General features: G+C 32.8%; 1 protein-coding gene across 1 annotated transcript; it reads left to right on the forward strand.

Moving 5' to 3' along the window:
- The first annotated feature begins 458 nt into the window (after window positions 1-458).
- On the forward strand, window positions 459-17,749 carry LOC127701789 (uncharacterized transporter slc-17.2-like). Its single transcript, XM_052205754.1, has 11 exons — window positions 459-790; window positions 1,266-1,486; window positions 2,598-2,831; window positions 6,407-6,494; window positions 7,564-7,659; window positions 9,554-9,684; window positions 10,408-10,557; window positions 12,365-12,497; window positions 14,261-14,411; window positions 16,146-16,236; window positions 17,533-17,749. Exons 1-11 carry the CDS (start codon window positions 730-732, stop codon window positions 17,716-17,718), a joined length of 1,542 nt encoding a protein of 513 aa, XP_052061714.1. The 5' UTR covers window positions 459-729; the 3' UTR covers window positions 17,719-17,749.
- Window positions 17,750-17,995: the final 246 nt, after the last annotated feature.

A 17,995-nucleotide genomic window follows, 5' to 3' on the forward strand; every position in this document is an offset into this window, starting at 1 on the left:
ATCAACATTTTGTCAGTATTTCCATCTTTTGACGTTTACATATCGTATTTTACGTTACGCCTGTGCATGTTTACACTACTCAGACTTAAGTCACATGGGTTTCCTCCTTATACATAAACTGCTCCAACAGAAATGGGAGGAAGAACGACTAAAATCGACACTACATATGTTTTACTTGTCTATCATTGAAAAGTGAGAAAATAATAAATAAATAAATAAATATATATATAAATCTAAAAAAAGAAAAATACAAAACACACGGAAATTTCTATTTTTGGCAACTTAATATATTCACAACTGAAATATGTCTTAAATTCAGAATTTAACACACTTGTCAAGTATGTTTCTTTATGTAAAAATTATTACAAGCACCAGAAGTTATTAAAAAATACATGTGGTTATAATCACAAACTAGAAAAAAAATATAACAATGTTATACATTGTATAATGTATAAATGTTGGAGAACACGAATGAAAGTTTTTTTCCTTTGATGTAATAGTTGTCTTCACTTTTCTTTTGGAGTGTTTCTGAAGTACATCTACTCAGTCCAATGCTTTACTTCAGGATCATTATATTATAACACTGAAAAAATTTGCGTAAGAACTATATATTTTATCTTTGACCAACAAAGCTATATGAACTTGACAATATGACCACCATACGTGATTTGACTGTCAACTAGCCACTTACGCAATCTAAACAAATTTAAAGTAACAAAAGTAGGTAATATGGAACCAAGCAAGGACGATGGATCGCACAATGTGTGTAAAAACTCTGAAAGTTTTAAAGGTAAGCACGTCTCTATTAACACCATAATAGTTAATCAAAAGCCTGAAATATTGTATCAATTTAGATATATTCTTCATGTGTAGACGCTTCTGTGAAGTCAAGATCTCAAACACACATAACTGTTTAATTCCTAAATTTAACTTTATCTGCTGATACAATAACTGATCCAACACAGTTATGATGAATAATGTTTAAAGTCAACATTACTTTTTTGATTTCATGCGATTCCCTTCGTTTTGTTTTTAACCTTTATCAATTCAAACCATGATTTATGACGTACACTACTGTTTCCTCTAATATAAGTCAAGTATTCAGAGCATTACTTGTATGATCTTGTATGTTTCATTGAACTGTCTGTTGAATAAATATGTCACGTTTCGGGTTTTTCTAATTATTTATATCTACCTTTGAATTTTTTCCTGTTCACAATAACATACATGTAGTTTATTTATCTCCATTTACACATGATATTCAGAAAAAGTTCCAACCTTCCTGTCGCAAAGATGGATATTGGCATATCTCTTTTTAACGGGATACTTCAATGTATATGCGTTGAGAGTAAACATCAGTGTTGCACTTGTTTGTATGGTGAGGACATCGATTGATAATTCAACATTAATGAATTCATCACAGAGCAATTTTACGACTGATGAAACATGTGGTGTACTAGATGTCACGAGCCCTAAAGCTCAAGAGGTATTTTAGTCATTCTTCCATTAAAACCTCGATTCATCTGAGTAAGTTGTTTCAAAGGACAATCAATTTGCATGAAAATGTCCTTGATAGTTTAAAGCTCTACAACATTTTTGGTCCATATACATCCTTGTCTTTCAAATATTCGGCTTTGAGCGTTCCTGATGGTAAATCCAGAAAAGCGCTTCGGACGCATGCCATTTAAAACGTGTTGTTTTCATTTTTCTTTTACAGCAAAGCAAAGCAATTTAATTCATTTTAGGTTAAAAAAAAACAACACTCTATGGTATTGAAAACACCAGACGAAACAATGAATAGTACTGAAATCAACACAAAAGGCATTTGAGCTGCTTATATTGACCTTTTACACTCTAACATCGATCACACGGTGAAATTGTTATTGAACGAGGTCCAGCAAAGTGTTGAACTAAGTTTTCTGCTGCAGTTAGTTTGATAGGACTACTTGTGATAGATCAATGACATTTTTTTTAAAGTTGCATTACTATCAGTACATATCAGATTGACGACCACTTTGAGGCCCTGTCCTCTAGGTGATTTTGAATTAATCGGTAATTTTCAATGTGAAGTTTTCTGCCTAGTATAAAAATAAGAGGAGATGTGGTATGATTGCCAACAACTATCCACCTAAGTTCGAATGAATTGGATGTCAGGGATTATATGCAATCGTGCAGAATTCAACAATGAGAAATTCCATACCATATAGTCGGCTATGAAAGGAATATATGAAACCAGTCATTTGGAAAAACTAACGACATAATTTATAACAAAGCAATTTATGAAAAACAAATATGACAGACTCCTGACTTGGGACAGGCACAAATATATGTGGCAGGATTAAACTAGTTAGATTGCGCCAAACCCTCCCTCCAACCTTGGACAATGGTGCAACAGCACAACACAAGTACACACTATATAAAACATTAAACGAAAAGCAAAAAAAGATAAGACAGCAACAAAAAACAACAAAAGAAAAGAACATATTGTATACCCAAGGCAACTGTTGTTGGTAACCATAAAACAAAGTAAATTTGTTGATACAATATCTATGCTTTAAGATGCAACCATATCAACATTCACATATAATTTATTGAAGCGAGGAGAATTTGATTGGGATAAGAACACAAGATCTGCAATATTATCTTCATTTTTTTACGGCTACGTTTTTACACAAATACCTGGAGGATGGTTGGCTGATAGATTTGGTGGGAAACGTATTTATGGCACCGCTATGGCAATATCTGGAGTGGCAACACTTTTGATGCCAGTGTTTGCAAGAACCTCTGTTATACTTGTATACGTACTTCGTGTTGTTGTGGGAGTAGCTACGGTATGTGTTTCATTCAAACATTTATAAGATATATTCATTGATTTTTCAAATTGATGATGAATCTATTGAATCTTAGTAAATAAAAGTAGTTTTGCTATTCCATTTTAAACTGCCTTTTATCATATTTTGGAGGAAATTGGTTGATTTGTTCTCTCTTTGTTTTTATTTCCCTTTCTCACCCTTTATGTAGAACATTTTCTATAGCCTCATGAAGATCGTTACTCGAAAAGGTTCTAAAAAGGAGTACCTCTGTTCATCTCCGGTTTTTGGTGGGGCTCTTGTTGCTCAGTTTTCAGTTTCCTGTTGTGTTTTGTATTCAGTTGTTTGGTGTTTTTTTTTTTTATTGTTTTTCGTTTTCGAATTATGATTGTAGATATACAGTTTGCTATCTTTCGCCTCTCTTTTAGTCCCGTCTGGTATAAGAAACTCGGCAGTCAGTGCTTCGTTAATTAAATGTGTCTAAGCAATCTGTTTTCTTGAAGTATCTGTTGATGAATGAAGAACTTATTAAGAAACACATGATAAACTTAAATTCCAACTACTTTAAGGAACGTTGATCATAGATGAATTTGGAATTTTTTTTTTGGTCACTTTTGGTCCTATCGCGCTTGACATGTTTAGAATTGAGTAGCACGAAATGATAATTATCTTTATATTTAATTACGTTTAATTAGCATGGCGGACGGTGCATGCATAACATGAGATACTTAACCTGTCGATGAACCCGGTCTCGCTCCTTTTGGGGTGCATGCGATTATCTCTCTTTTTTCTTTTTTTTCACCTTGATTTGTATTTCCCTTATCGATTTATAAGATTTGAAAAAAGAGGGACGAAAGATACCAGAGGGACAGTCAAACTCATAGATCGAAAACAAAATGACAACGCCATGGCCAAAAATAAAAAGACAAACAGACAAATAATAGTACAGATGACACAACATAGAAAACTAAAGACTAAGCAACACGAACCCCACCAAAAACTGGGGGTGATCTCAGGTGCTCCGGATGGGTAAACAGGTCCTGCTTCACATGTGGCACCCGTCGTGTTGCTTATGTTATTACAAATCCGGTAAATAGTCTAATTCGGTAGGTCACATTAGTGAAAAGGGAAGGGTATTGTAGTTACGACATAAGGAACATATCCGATATCATCTGTGAAACGGTTATTCCATAACGGTCAACCAACTCGTGATGGCGTCCGTAAAATTTACGAAGGGATGATTTCAACTTCACCATTTGGAACTCTTGGTTTAATAGCTTCCTTGTGAGCAGCAATCCTCTATCAATGAAATCATGATAGGAAATACAAGCCCGGGAATATCGTATCAATTGGGTGATATATACTCCGTATGCAGGCGCTGCTGGAATGTTGCTACATAGAAATGGAAAGTTCACAATTGGGAAGCGGAAATCATCTCTTTTGTCGTAAAGTTTTGTTTTCAACCGACCCTCATTGTCATTTTCTAGATGTAAGTCAAGATATGAGGAAGACTTAACTGTATCTGTAGTATCCTTTATCTCTAGTACGATGGGATAGATTCGTTCAACATAGTCACCAAATTTTGTATTATTTAGTGAGAGAACATCATCTATATAGCGGAACGTAAAGTTAAAGGATATTGCTAACTTCTTATCTTTCTTCCTAAGAAGTTCTTGTATGAAGTCAGCCTCATAATAATAAAGAAACAAGTCGGCAAGAAGAGGGGCACAATTGATTCCCATTGGAATTCCGGCAGTCTGTTGAAAAACACGTCCTCCAAACGTAACAAATATGTTGTCAATCAAGAAATCAAGCATCTTGATAATGTCAGTTTCAGAGAATTTTTTGTTTGATTCAGAGTGATTCTTTACAAAGTAGATTTATCCCTCCCCAAGACAAGATACTTGTATCTACGTTCGCCATTCTTTTTAATGAAACAAAGTAATACCAACTCTTTCAATTTGTCTTTTAGTTTCGAATGAGGAATACTTGTGTAATTGTAGAAAAGTCAAATGTTTTAATACTATTGCAAGATGAGAGAGTCTTAGATTGTATGTACTCTAAAAGATCTTTGGAATTTTTTAGTATCCACATCTGATTCACGCCACCTCTAGAATAGGCATTTTCACAATAACTTTGGAGCCCGGGTTTGATTACTGATTAAATATATGTTAATAATTAAGAAAGAGGTTTCGTGGAGCACTTGGAAGACCCAGCAATATACCGTTGTTTGTAAGAACACTTATGTAGTTTAGGTATCCAATGCAGTGATGGAAGATCCAGTTCTTCATCTTTGGTTGAAATTCCAAAGGAACATAGAACAGACCTATGATTATCCAGAATTTCCTCTTTGGTAAGTGTCGTGAGGGTATATGTTGAGTTTCCAAATGAATTGTCAATACCTAATTCATTTCTCAAGCAGTTTATGTAATGATATTTACACACAAAAACGATGTTGTTTGGGGCTTTATCTGCGGGGACAACAACATAATTGTCATGGAGGTAGGACAAGTGTTTTGCAACATTTGGGTCTTTAAAAATTGACGTAGCGTGGGTATTGATAGACCCATTTAGTTTCTTAATTCGGATTTGTATCAACGACCTCACAGCCTTAATCCATTCGGAAAGAGTATCAACGTCTTCTTTCTCGCGTTTAGCCCATTGCCTAGCATAATCCTCGACTGAATCCATCAGTATTTTGAAGTTGTATTTCCAATTGATGGATTTAGGCTCGCGATATTTCGTACCTTTGGATAACAAATTTCGCAGCGAAGTGTTATTGACAATGTTGAGGTCTCCGGTAATCACGTGGCCAGCCGGATTATATGTGAATTGGGAACTAGCACAGGTGCAATCAGGAGGTTTAGACTTAAAGTCGTCAATGTTGAGATCCTGCAAAACGTGTTTGTAATTGAAAATTTTAGTTGCAATTAGTTTGGTATAGGTATGAGAAATTATTAGTACAGACTGATCTTTAAAATAAGGAGGTATTTTCGACTGAACTAATTTATGATGAAGGATATTGCCTAAGTTGACGCAATCGACATTTGAATACAATTTTCCTCTTCTCATATCTCCTTAGCCATCCCAGCCGTATGGCAGCAGTGTTTTCTTTTTTTTTTTATATCCCACCCATCATGTTCTTCGGAAAATGTCTGTACCAAATCAGGAATATGGCAGTTGTTTTTCATTTGTTCCGTTGATTGATATCATTTGATATTGTCAGTTTTGAATGGACATCCTTTTTGAATTTATATTGGAGTTGGGTATTTTATGTTTTACATTTTTATTGCTTATGTTTTTTATCTTGTACTTTCAATTTGTTATTGTTTCCTTTGGCACATCTACGTTTCCTTTCATGTTTACCTAGCTTTTGTTTTTTGCAATACATAAAGCAATCATCCCAGATATCGATATTTGAACATAAACCTTTATATTGCAAGAACAGTCATTTCTTTTCTTCTCTTTTATTTCCATTATTTTTATTTAAATTAAACGTATTCATTGTTTAATCATTCTAATGTTTAGATTTGAATGTTCTGGAAGCCTAGAATGTATCAAGTTTTTTTTTTAATTTTTGTTTTTATTTATTTAAGGGTGTCGTGTTTCCTGTTGGCCACTCAATGTGGGGAAGATGGGCTCCTCCTCTAGAACGTAGCAAACTTATAGCAACGTCCTACGTAGGCAAGTTTTATATTTACATTAACTATGTTTTATTGAGTTTACTTGTATCAAATTTAAAGATATATCGTATTATTTATGCTTATCATTTTAATATTTAGTGGCGACAATCTGAAGGTGACCTTTTAAGTATGTTAGCATACTTTAAAATGATATTTCAATTGATCGGTCGTAATACAATTAACACATGTATCACCTGTTTTCCAGTATAAAAAGTCACGCACAATAAAATAATACTGATAACACCCTTCTCCCCTGCAAAAACGAACATGCAATCAAACAAAACAAATCATTAAAATGATTAAACTGTCTTATAACTGTGTACATATTGAGTACATTTTTTTAATTGATAATTTATGTATGAGGTCATTGGTAAAGTTAAACCGGGATGGACTTTTCTCGATGTACTTTCATTTTAATGATATGAAATTCAATATGATACAATCCGATTTTAGTGACCTTTTGTTATCAGACAACGCCTTATATTAGATCAGCAATTTCAACAAGATAAACGTATTTTGAAGAAAAAAAAATGATATATTAAAATCTGCATTTTATTCCTAATGAACGTCTACTAATATATTATTCAAACGCTTAAAAGACTATCATATTAAAGATTAATGTTTCCAGCTATAATCCTATATCTAGGAAATCCTGAAACTATCCAACAGAGACATTGATTTGTGTATTTGTGTGTGTGGTGTCAATCTCAATGTAAAAGAGAGGCGAACGATACCAAAAGGATATTCAAAGCCATTTGTCGAAAACAAACTGACAATACCATGACAAAAGATGACAAATGTCGAATGCTTGAAATTGCTAATAAATATGTTCATCAATGGCATTATCTATCAGGACAATTCTTAAACACATATAGTATGTATAAGTATAAATCAAGTCTTAAATTAGATGTTCATACTTCATATGAAACAATTATCAAGCTTTGTCCGTTGCTTTCTTTTTTCAAAATTTTTTTAGACAGTATCCATGATTACTGTTATTTTGAATATATCAAAAAACGTATTAAGGATACAAAGAATAAAGTAGAGACATTTACTATTTTTTGTTTTAGGAGCAACGTGTGGAATAATTGGTACATTTGCTGCCTCAGGACTACTTTGTGAATATGGCTTTGATAATGGATGGGGTTCAATATTTTATATCACTGGTAAGTGTTTAAAGAGTTACGGTTGATATATGTTACAAGAATTAGCAATTTAATCAAAATTTGGTTGACCGTTAAGTAATATCTGTGTCACAGACGACCACGGACATGTTCTAAAAAATAAAAACAGTATGTAAGAACCGAAACAGTTGAGGAGCTTTATGACAAAAAAAGTATAGAAATAATAACCAAATCCTTCTCCGATTCCCTCAGATTTCGTTTGTTACCTTGATTTGATTTGTTTCTTCTTTATATTTTCTGATTGTCATTACCACATTCCCAACCTCTTTTTCTCGATCACCGAATGAGACTCATTACCGAATGTGTACTTACCATAAGCAGCACGACGGGTGCCAATAGTTGATGGGGTTCGTGGTATTCAGTCTTTAGTATTCTATGTAGTGTTTTGTGAAGTTATTTTCATTCAATCGTCTTTCGTATTTTGATATAGCATTTAGGCGATAGAAGCTTACCGTTGTTTAAATCTTGTAAAACGATAAGGAAAAAAAAAATCAAATCAAGATTAAAAAATATTGGAAAAGGAGCGAAATTAGGAACGACAGAGTATTGTAAGTTTCTATGAGTTTGAATGTTCTATTGGTATTTTCTGACTCTTTATTTCAAATCGCAATAGTTAAAACAAAGACAGATAAATGTGGAGTTAGAATAGCCGAAAAACTATTGCAGAACTATGGGCAGACAGGATAACAAATATCTGATTCATCTATTTGAGATAGCATACAGTAGTAATAATCTCAGTGAACCTATACACACTCATCATAAGGTCAGTTATTATTTCAAAAGGACAATTGAGGACACTTGTAATGTACATTGTAAGACAGATAAAACAACTATGTCGTACAAGATTGTTTACCTGGTATCTTTGATGCATTTTCATAAATAGACTATCCCACCAAACCAATTTTTGATGTCGTAGGACTTTGATTTCGACTGTCAACATTCCATGCCATAGTCAAATAGTAAATAACTACTTGATAGTTTAAAGTTGACAATTAAATCAAAAACATTGTGCTTGTATTATGATATTTGGTTTGTTTGTGTGTGACAAATTCTACAATGAATATTAAATGAAATAGACACCATTGTCCATATAGTATTCACCATGAGTAACATGACTTAAAACACACGCAGAGCAGGATCTGTTTACGTTTTTGGAGCACTTGAGCCCACCACAATTCTTTTTTTCTATGAAGTGGTTTGTGAACTTGATTGTCATTTCCTTGTTTTTCGTTTATGCTACGGCTTGTCAGTTTCTCTTCGAATTACGAGCTTTGCATGTCCCCTTGGTAGCTTTTTTTGTTAGCCTTTGTTTTAATTGCGGTAATTGGAAACCATAATAATTATTTTTTTAATTAAACTGATATGTGGGGTATACGTCAATTAGACAATTCATCAATTGAATAGATCAATTAAAAGACATTTTATACATGTAATTTAAATTCTGGGTGGAGAATCATAAGGTTTTCTGAGAGAAAAAGCATTAAAATAAGATAGGCAATATCAAAATTGATAAGCATTTCGCATAGATACGTTACAAATGAACCACACACTCTTTTAAAGTAATTTTGGATGTATTTATAAATATTAATATAATATTGGTCGTCTTATAATTTGAAGAATACGGGAGGAAATTCGGGGTCAATAGGAAAGCAAAAACAATAGAAAAAAGAACCAAAGACATATCAATTGTGTTCAACAAAAGAAAAGACAATTACATGTTTCTAAAAGAGGCGCGTTTAGTGCCACTGAAAGTTCACAGTATTACACAAATAAAAACAAAAAATTAGTTTTGCTTACTTCAATTCGTGGAAAACAAAATCCGGAAAAAAGGTATTTTACTGTGTATGAATACGATTTATATATTTTTTTCCGTCAGGTGGATTGAGTTGCATTTGGACTGTTGTCTGGTTTTACCAAGCTAGAGATTCCCCGTCAGAACATCCTAGAATATCTAAAGCAGAGTTACGATATTTAACGAATGCTATTGAGTTTGACACATCCAGAAAGGTACATGCAAAAAAAAAAACCCCCAAAAAAACAGTTTAATTTTTTACTATTCGTGATTGCAACATAAACATGTTAATTACAGAAATGATTTTCCCCAAAACAACGGATACACTTCCAAATAACAATTTATAGGATGCTACGTGCTATAACATATTGTCGTTTCTTTTTGTTGTGATTCACCATACCTTAAAACAACAAAAACTACAAAAACAAAAGACAGATCGTTGCGACTACATGGCGACTTGGGGTAAACTATGGTTGGAGGAAATACCCCACAAGTTGCATAGCTTTGTAGGAAACCATGACTATCAATGATAGATCTGCACATTTGTAGTCGCAAATACTTGTCCTTACCACAGATAGATTTTAATCATTTCACAATATCACAGATCAATGCATATTGGTTCAAAATTTTAGACGAAATATGTACATTATTTGTGGTTTAAGCCTTGGATTACCCCAGGTTATTACACGGATTAAGACTGTCGTAAAGTGATTACATTTCTAAACGTATTTGATTAAATGATATCACTGTATGGTAAAAATTATCATCATTTGGACGTTTATCTGCATCGTAGGCCACAATACATAATATAGTAATTTACAATCCAACATAAAAACGTAGTATACATACCTGTATTTGTGATTATATATTCAAAATAAAGATTCAGATCTTAAACTCTAGTTACAAATTGCTGATTTGGTTTTTTTAAATAACAACAGGTGTCAGACATACCATGGAAAAAAATGGGAACTTCAGTTGTTCTATGGGTAGGAATATGTACCCATATGTGTTCTAACTGGGGATGGTATACACTTCTTACAAATCTACCTGCTTTTATGAAGACAGTTCTGAAATTTGATATTAAAAGTGTAAGTTTCTATAAAATTAAGCTTAAGCTTGAGCTGACAGTTCGATATGGTTATTAAAACGTAAAATAACAAAAAAATACCGAACTCTAAGGAATATTCAAAAAGGAAAGTCCCTTATCAAATGGCAAGATCAAAAGCTCAAACACATTAAACGAATTGAAAACAACTGTCATATTCTTTACTTGGTATAGGCATTTTCTTAAGTAGAAAATGGTGGATTAAATCTGGTTTTATAGCTAGCTGTATGAGAGTCATATAGCATTCCAGTATGTTGACAACAATGTGTGAACAAAACAAACAGACAAAAAGTGCATTATCTTATGACTATAATCTGAGATCTATTTCCAGCATCAAACAATTATCGTATCAACTTAAAAGTAATGTGATATGAATATTGATACGACAAATATGCATATTTGTATCGTATCGATACAATATGCAACGACTATGCGACAATTAAATTAGGTATCCGTTAGGTCAATGACGACTTTCAAAGGCGACACCGAAACTGACTGGTTTTTTTTCTGTTGTAACAATCATTTTAAATTTCTTCAATAATATACAAAGCACATGTTTCAACTGTAACTTTTATTCTTGTCTAATTTGATTCCATTTTTTGCAAATTAACATCTTGAAACCATATTATATTAATGGTCGACCCTAAAAGAGGACTTATGACATGAACCTGGTTAGGAGCAACAGATAAGAAAAAATGTGTTGTTGAATTTTCAATTTCAAAAAGAAAATCTTGTCATAGAATTGCAGATCGCTTAATTTAACTCTCGTTATCCAATTTTAATAGTCATGAAAATAAACTCGTCAAAGGCTCGTTTATCATAACATTTTAATCAAATAACTCGAACTTGTGTCAAGCGCTATCCAATTCCACTCGTTATGAAGTCTTTGATTATAATAGAATGTATCTGTATCAAAAACCGTTGTTTTAATGTTTTATGATATGATATATTCTTGCTCCTATTGGAGAAGTTTGTCCATGAACCTAACATATATAGAAAAAATCAGCATTGATTTTAACGAATTGTGTCGTTTTGAAACGGTCATTTATATACTAGTGTCAGTGATTCGGTGCATATTAAAATGCACAGAACTGATATACACGAAGATATGAGGAATATTCACAACAATATACAGTACAACAGAACACACTTTCAAAGATCCGCTTTAATCGAAAAAAAAGTACAATAAAACACAACAACAAATAGCAACACAACGTCAAACTATCACGACTTGGTACAGGCACAACATGTGTTTGGGTTAAATCAGTTTAATGTGGGCAGACACATTCCCATTCCTGTCTAGATCACATATCGTTAAAGTAATACGCACAGTAGAAAATAAAACCACGCACAGCTTAGCTCAAAGTTGGCTTCAAGTTAGCAATCATCTTAGAAAAGGGAATAATAAACGATATACGATATAAAAAATAAACACAGTAAAAGTGTACTCGCTTCCTCAGGAAGCTAGGTACTGTAGCAAAAGCTTTTGGTTGAATACTGCCCGCTCAATTGAACAAAAAATATATCAAAAAACAAAAGTCAAAACAGTTTTCATGAATTTTTATCATCATAACTTTCAACTGAAATTGGCAGTATTTGTGAGAGATCAAGAATGGTTAGACAATCAACATACCAACCAGACTGGGACTTAGTTTTATTAGGGTTCTATGGCCGAGGAGTTTATTTTTGAGTAACACAAACTATATATATATATTTATAAACATGAAGCAGATGTAGGTACTTATCAATGTGCTGTCGTAAAGTTATCTTTTGTTTTATTTAATTCATAGAATGGAGGTCTGTCATCTTTGCCATACATTTGTCAGGCTATCATGTCAATAGGAGCTGGACATTTGGCCGACTTTCTCAGAAGAAACAAAATATTGACAACAAGACAAACCAGGAGATTAAATCAGACTATTTGTAAGTCTATTTTAAAAAATACTATTTTTCACAGTAATTTCAAATTCAATCTAGTACGATTTTTGTAATTTATTGACCAAGTTACAACACTTATTGAATTACCAATTACATTTGACTCAAAACATTCTCATGATTTCATGAAATAAAAATAACTTTAGCTACAAACAAAACAAAGAAATTACTTTATAAGTTTGGTGCGTTTGATGTGACTTTCTGGATTGGCAATTATCTGGAACTCAAATGAAAAAAAGTATGCAAGGTAGTTAAAAACGTGAGGAACTAATATAGTACGGTTACAAGAAAGGGTAAATTTGATACATTAGTGGACTTATTTTTTTTTTTTTGCATTTTTAAAATTAATTCTATTCGATTAACGCCTGTGGTAAAATGCTAAATGCTGCTTTTTTTTTAAATTGAGGTCAAAGGTCAGTAGGCGGAACTTTTCGAAAATCCTTCATGATACTTAACTAGAAATCAATGAAATCATGCTCTGGTAATGTTAGTTTGATTGATATTTTACTTCTACGCCCGAATGCCAGATATTGATGCCTTGTACACTGCTTACATTATGTGCGAAAATGACAAAAACTATCTTAATCCAGGAAAATGTTTACCCATAAATCTTTAAATCTTAGATTAAATCAGCAATAATATTGGACATTATATATAGACATTTCCAAAAAGTATTTGGTTTAAATTCAATGAATTATAAAGAAATAAGTCATCTTCTGACTTTCAGTCAATTTTGAGACTATCTGCATTAAATTCTGTACTGTTCAGACAATTCGCTTTTCGCTTGCATTCAAATCAGTATTGTTCAGTAGCTTTTCAGACAATTAGGAATGATGTTAAGGTTTACAGGTGAAAAGCAATTACTGAACAATCTGAACATAGAGCGAACAGATCTTGATTGACTGCCAGAGAACGGTCTTAACAGTAATGTATTTACTGCAGTAGATAAGTATGAAAAATGACTGAAAGACTAAAAATGAATTGATAGATTATTGTTCAATCTTTTAAAGGCTGTTCAGATCAAAATGACTGCTATACTTTTTTTTGTCCTTTTTGATGTATAGCTCTTCATAATTAGCTTTTGATTTTCAAATATGTTGGCCTCGAGCATCACTCAAGAGACATTGATTGTCAAAATGCGCATCTGGTACGTTTATGTTATTTCGGAACGAAAATTGAAAAACCAGGTTCAATCCACCATTTTTTTCATAAGAAAATGCCTGTACCAAGTCAGGAATATGACAGTTGTTGTCCATTCGTTTGATGTGTTTGTGCTTTTGATTCTGCCAATTGGTTAGGGACTTTCCGTTTTGAATTTTCCTCGGAGTTCAGTATTTTTGTGATTTAACTTTTTTTTTGGAAAGTTTCTGTTATTTCGTAACAAAAAATTGGAACGTTTATGTAATTTTGAACGAAAAATTGGTTTATTAGTGGCACTATTCTAACAATGCTCGAACATATGTAACAAAAATTCACGAATCCAGATTACCATATAGGACTAATATAGCTATGTGTCGTTTTCCGATTTCATCGGGTTTTCTTCATGATTGTGAAGTATGTGGTATGTGTAGCTGGTATCCTAGATAGTCATCTTTACAACTTTGCCTTGAAGGCGACTCTAGCTTTTGTCTCATAAATGTATATGTGATGATGACTTACTAATGTTATCGTTGTGGTTTCTTATTTGATGTAATACATAAAAAGTTAACCATTAGGCTCTTTTGCTCTGAAATGTGCTTTTAATATTCCAGCATTTTCCGGATCTGGAACATTTCTGGTTGCCACAGGTTTCGTGCCTTGCGAGAAAAAGTACTTAGCAGTTCTGTTTCTTTGTCTGGCAGTAACGATGAGTGGGTTTACCAGAGCCGGATATTCTGTTAATCATATTGATGTTGCGCCAAAGTAAGACTTTTGTCTTTTATGTTTAAAGATTAAGTGTCATTATGTAATGCTATTCCTTAAATTGAAATCATCAAGCTGTAAATCAGGAGTCAAATGCGTTAATAGGTCCCTACAACAGATAATTTATTGACCTTAATAAAATTCAAAGTCAACGGTTGTGCTGACTATGATCTTCCCATTTTCCAACGTGGAATGAGATTTACTCACAATCGTATAATTAAAGAAAGGTAAATGAACAATTTAGGAACACCAAGCAACAACTTTGTATTGTTTTTACCGAAAAGCTATGACCTCTCTTTAAAAAAATAAACACCTTCTATATTTCCAGAAATATCGTATGTGGGCATTGGAAACTACTAGTCGTAGTTGTTTTCCGAAATATACTCTTTTATATATGTGAGAAGGAAAAATTGTGAAAGAGCAAGGTCGTCATAATCATTCCACATGAAAACTAGTATGTAACATATTTCGACAATACAAATTTTGTACATTAAGCCGCACCTTCGTTATGTTTTGACAAAAAATGTTACGACCGAGATAATTTTCCAACACCTTTTTTTCATTTAAGTATTCAATGCTTCTTTTTGTAAATTTATTGGGGTTTAAAAGCGTTGACCGAAGTACATGTTGTATGAAGCGCCGAAGCGCTTCATTCTAAAAATGTGCGCACGGTCAACGCTTTTACAACACTTCAAAAGTACTAAAAGAAGCAATCAATACTTATAATTACTTTTTTTTGCTAGGATCATGAAATCACGATTTCTATCAAGTTTTTCTTTTATTTACCTGTGCACTTTATTGTGGAAGCTCGTGTCATCATGAATGTTACATTTCATTTTGAAATGAAGGTTAATTTCGGAATGACGCGAGATTGCTGTTAGCCAATCAAAATAACGTATTATAATGAAACATACGTATAATGTAATTATAAAGACATAATGTCCCTAACTTTAAATCCTTGAAACCTTTATACAGGTAAAAAATCAAATGTAAAATTCACAAAAAAGCCGGATATACCCTTTTCTTTTTCAACAACCTCAAATACTATGATTTCAGAGAACATATGCTATCATTTTGTGCTATTGGCATCAAAATAAGGCATTTCCTGTTATCAGCAGTCACATCCTGTTGACAAAACTACATCAGCATATAGTTGGTTTCAGTAGAGAGCATGACTATCACTTAAGATATGCATGTGTCTTAGCTCAGGACAGGACACGGTTTCGCGCGCAAAAACTTTAGATCTGAGAATAATCGTCTAATCTGTAGTTTAACATATTGTCACCTATTCCTGGTTTTGACATTTTGAGTGTTGATTCGCATGGCAAGTGATGCTTGCTATCAGGAGACACTTACCCAATCGACGTACCTGCTCTTGCTCCTTTAGTAGCTCATGCGATTTCCTAAGGTTTTGTTTGAAACTTTACATATTTAGTGAAATACTCGTTGAACTGTTGTTGCTTTTGTAATATTTTCCTTATAATTGTTGTGACTAATGAATTGTGACCTCAAATGTTTGATGTTGTGCAATTCTTGATTATTATTCATTTTGGTTTTTGCAATGCAAAGTAATTAAAGAAAACATTTTGTGTTTGTCTTGCATTGTAATATGGAGAAAATCTTGTTTGATATACGTCTTCAACATAAATAATCTAGAATAAAATTACCGAAAATTGACTAATTCATTATTTAAAATTTAATCTGGCTATAATATGGATATTTTTTTTAACTTAGATACAGTGGAATAATGTTGGGCATTTGTAATACCATGGCAACAATTCCAGGAATGGTTGCTCCATTAGTAGCAGGTGCTTTGACTCCAAATGTATGTAAACTTATCATGTTTCACCCCCTCCATCTATATTTCAAATACTTTATTCGTTTTTGCCATGTCGTTGTGAGTTTATTTTGACATGCGAGATCGAATGTCCCTTTGGTATCTTTTGCCTCTCTTTTCCTTTTCTTCGAGAGGTATAAGATAAGTCTTCTTCTATGTACAATCTTTAATCTATATCGCATGTCATTGCATAACATGCATGCTTACCCGATCGATATGGACCTTTTTGGGACATATTGATAGTGTTATGAGTTCATCGTCGTCGCAATTTTGCATAAAAGACACAATAAACGAAGCAATTGGTTGTTGTTTGCTGAATATCCAGGGGGTAATAAGTTCATACATGTTCAGAACGAAAAAAACAATAAATATAAATAACGCATCAAAAAGGTAATTGCTTGAAAGTAGGTCGACTTTGATGAAATAAAAAAAATTGAACTGCCACCGATGAGTTTAACCTAGAAACACAAAAATGAACGAAACAGACACGCGACGTTATCTTGCAAAAATCAGAAAAGCAAGTACTTTTATCATGATAAATAAATATTTACAGTATAACATATCATGAAAATTAAATTGTATAAACTTTAATGCACAGTATCAACTTTGAAATTTTATTACACAACGTCATTTGATAAAACGTTAAGAATTTTAACAGTAATAATTGTATGCACCAGATGCGCATTTTGACAATCAATGTCTTCAGCGATGATCGAGGCCAAAATACTTGAAAATCTAAACCCTTATACAAACTTTGAAGAGCTGATCAAACCAAAAAGGACTTACAGTATAGCCAAATTCGGACAATGAATCAGAGCTTTGCATATATTCCTTAATTTCAAAACCAATTTCCAAAATTGCATTACAGCACATTTACATCAAATAATATCCATATTTTCTTGCCAGCAATGAGGGGTGACTTCTGGGCCAGTGATACCCTCGGTGACTTTATTTTAATCTAGATCACAGATCAGTTCGCCGATGATGTAATGTGTCTTTGTGTTTTGAAAAAGAAAAAAATATCTTCCTTTATTTCATAAGTGGAATAGAAAAATCATATTTATTCAGCCAAGTATTGAATGAGGATGTGGCAACATAAGTATGTGTCACATATTTCTTTTATTGTTTTTAATAATTCTTAATCCTGTGTACCTTTTCAAACAAAGCTAACATAAATGTGTGTTTTGAATTACCGTTTTTGTCTCTCTTTACAATGGAGTTGTTTTTCAAAAATCTGTTTTTTCCCCTCTTCATATCTAGATGAAACTGTTGTTTTCATTGCAGGACACTCAAGAAGAATGGAGAAATGTGTTTTATGTGTGTGCTGTCTTTTACCTCATTGGTATAATTGTATTTGGAGGTTTTGCAAGAGGGGAAGTACAGTCATGGGCGAAAGATAAAGATACGGAACTCGATATTGTTGATATAAAAGTACCCTTGACGTCTGAAACAGCGCAAAAAGATCAATAACAATACTATCATATAAGTCTGCTCACCTTCAAATTTACATTTTATATTGTTTTTCAAGATGATTTATACATTGAGAAGGTGCAAAGTCTTTCAAAACGTGACAGTTTATTAAATTGTTACCGATTCAATAACTATTTTAGTATTCATAATGCATAATAAATACGGGAGCTTCTAAGGAAATATGAAAAGAAGCTAGCATATATGTAACACGCTCAAACGTGTCCATCACCTTAACCGTGTCCTATTCACCCAAATGTGTCTATTTCGCCCAAACATG

This window comes from Mytilus californianus, unplaced genomic scaffold, assembly GCF_021869535.1.
Source record: "Mytilus californianus isolate M0D057914Y unplaced genomic scaffold, xbMytCali1.0.p SCAF_5, whole genome shotgun sequence".
Taxonomy (NCBI): Eukaryota; Metazoa; Mollusca; class Bivalvia; order Mytilida; family Mytilidae; genus Mytilus; species Mytilus californianus.

What these genes read in the sequence shown, in the direction of transcription:
- LOC127701789 (XM_052205754.1), top strand. Translation starts at nt 730, where the DNA reads ATGGAACCAAGCAAGGACGATGGATCGCACAATGTGTGTAAAAACTCT. An exon ending in CGAGCCCTAAAGCTCAAGAG is followed by an intron (nt 1,487 to 2,597) that starts GTATTTTAGTCA and finishes AATTTATTGAAG; the next exon opens with CGAGGAGAATTTGATTGGGA. An exon ending in CAGGTGCTTTGACTCCAAAT is followed by an intron (nt 16,237 to 17,532) that starts GTATGTAAACTT and finishes TTTTCATTGCAG; the next exon opens with GACACTCAAGAAGAATGGAG.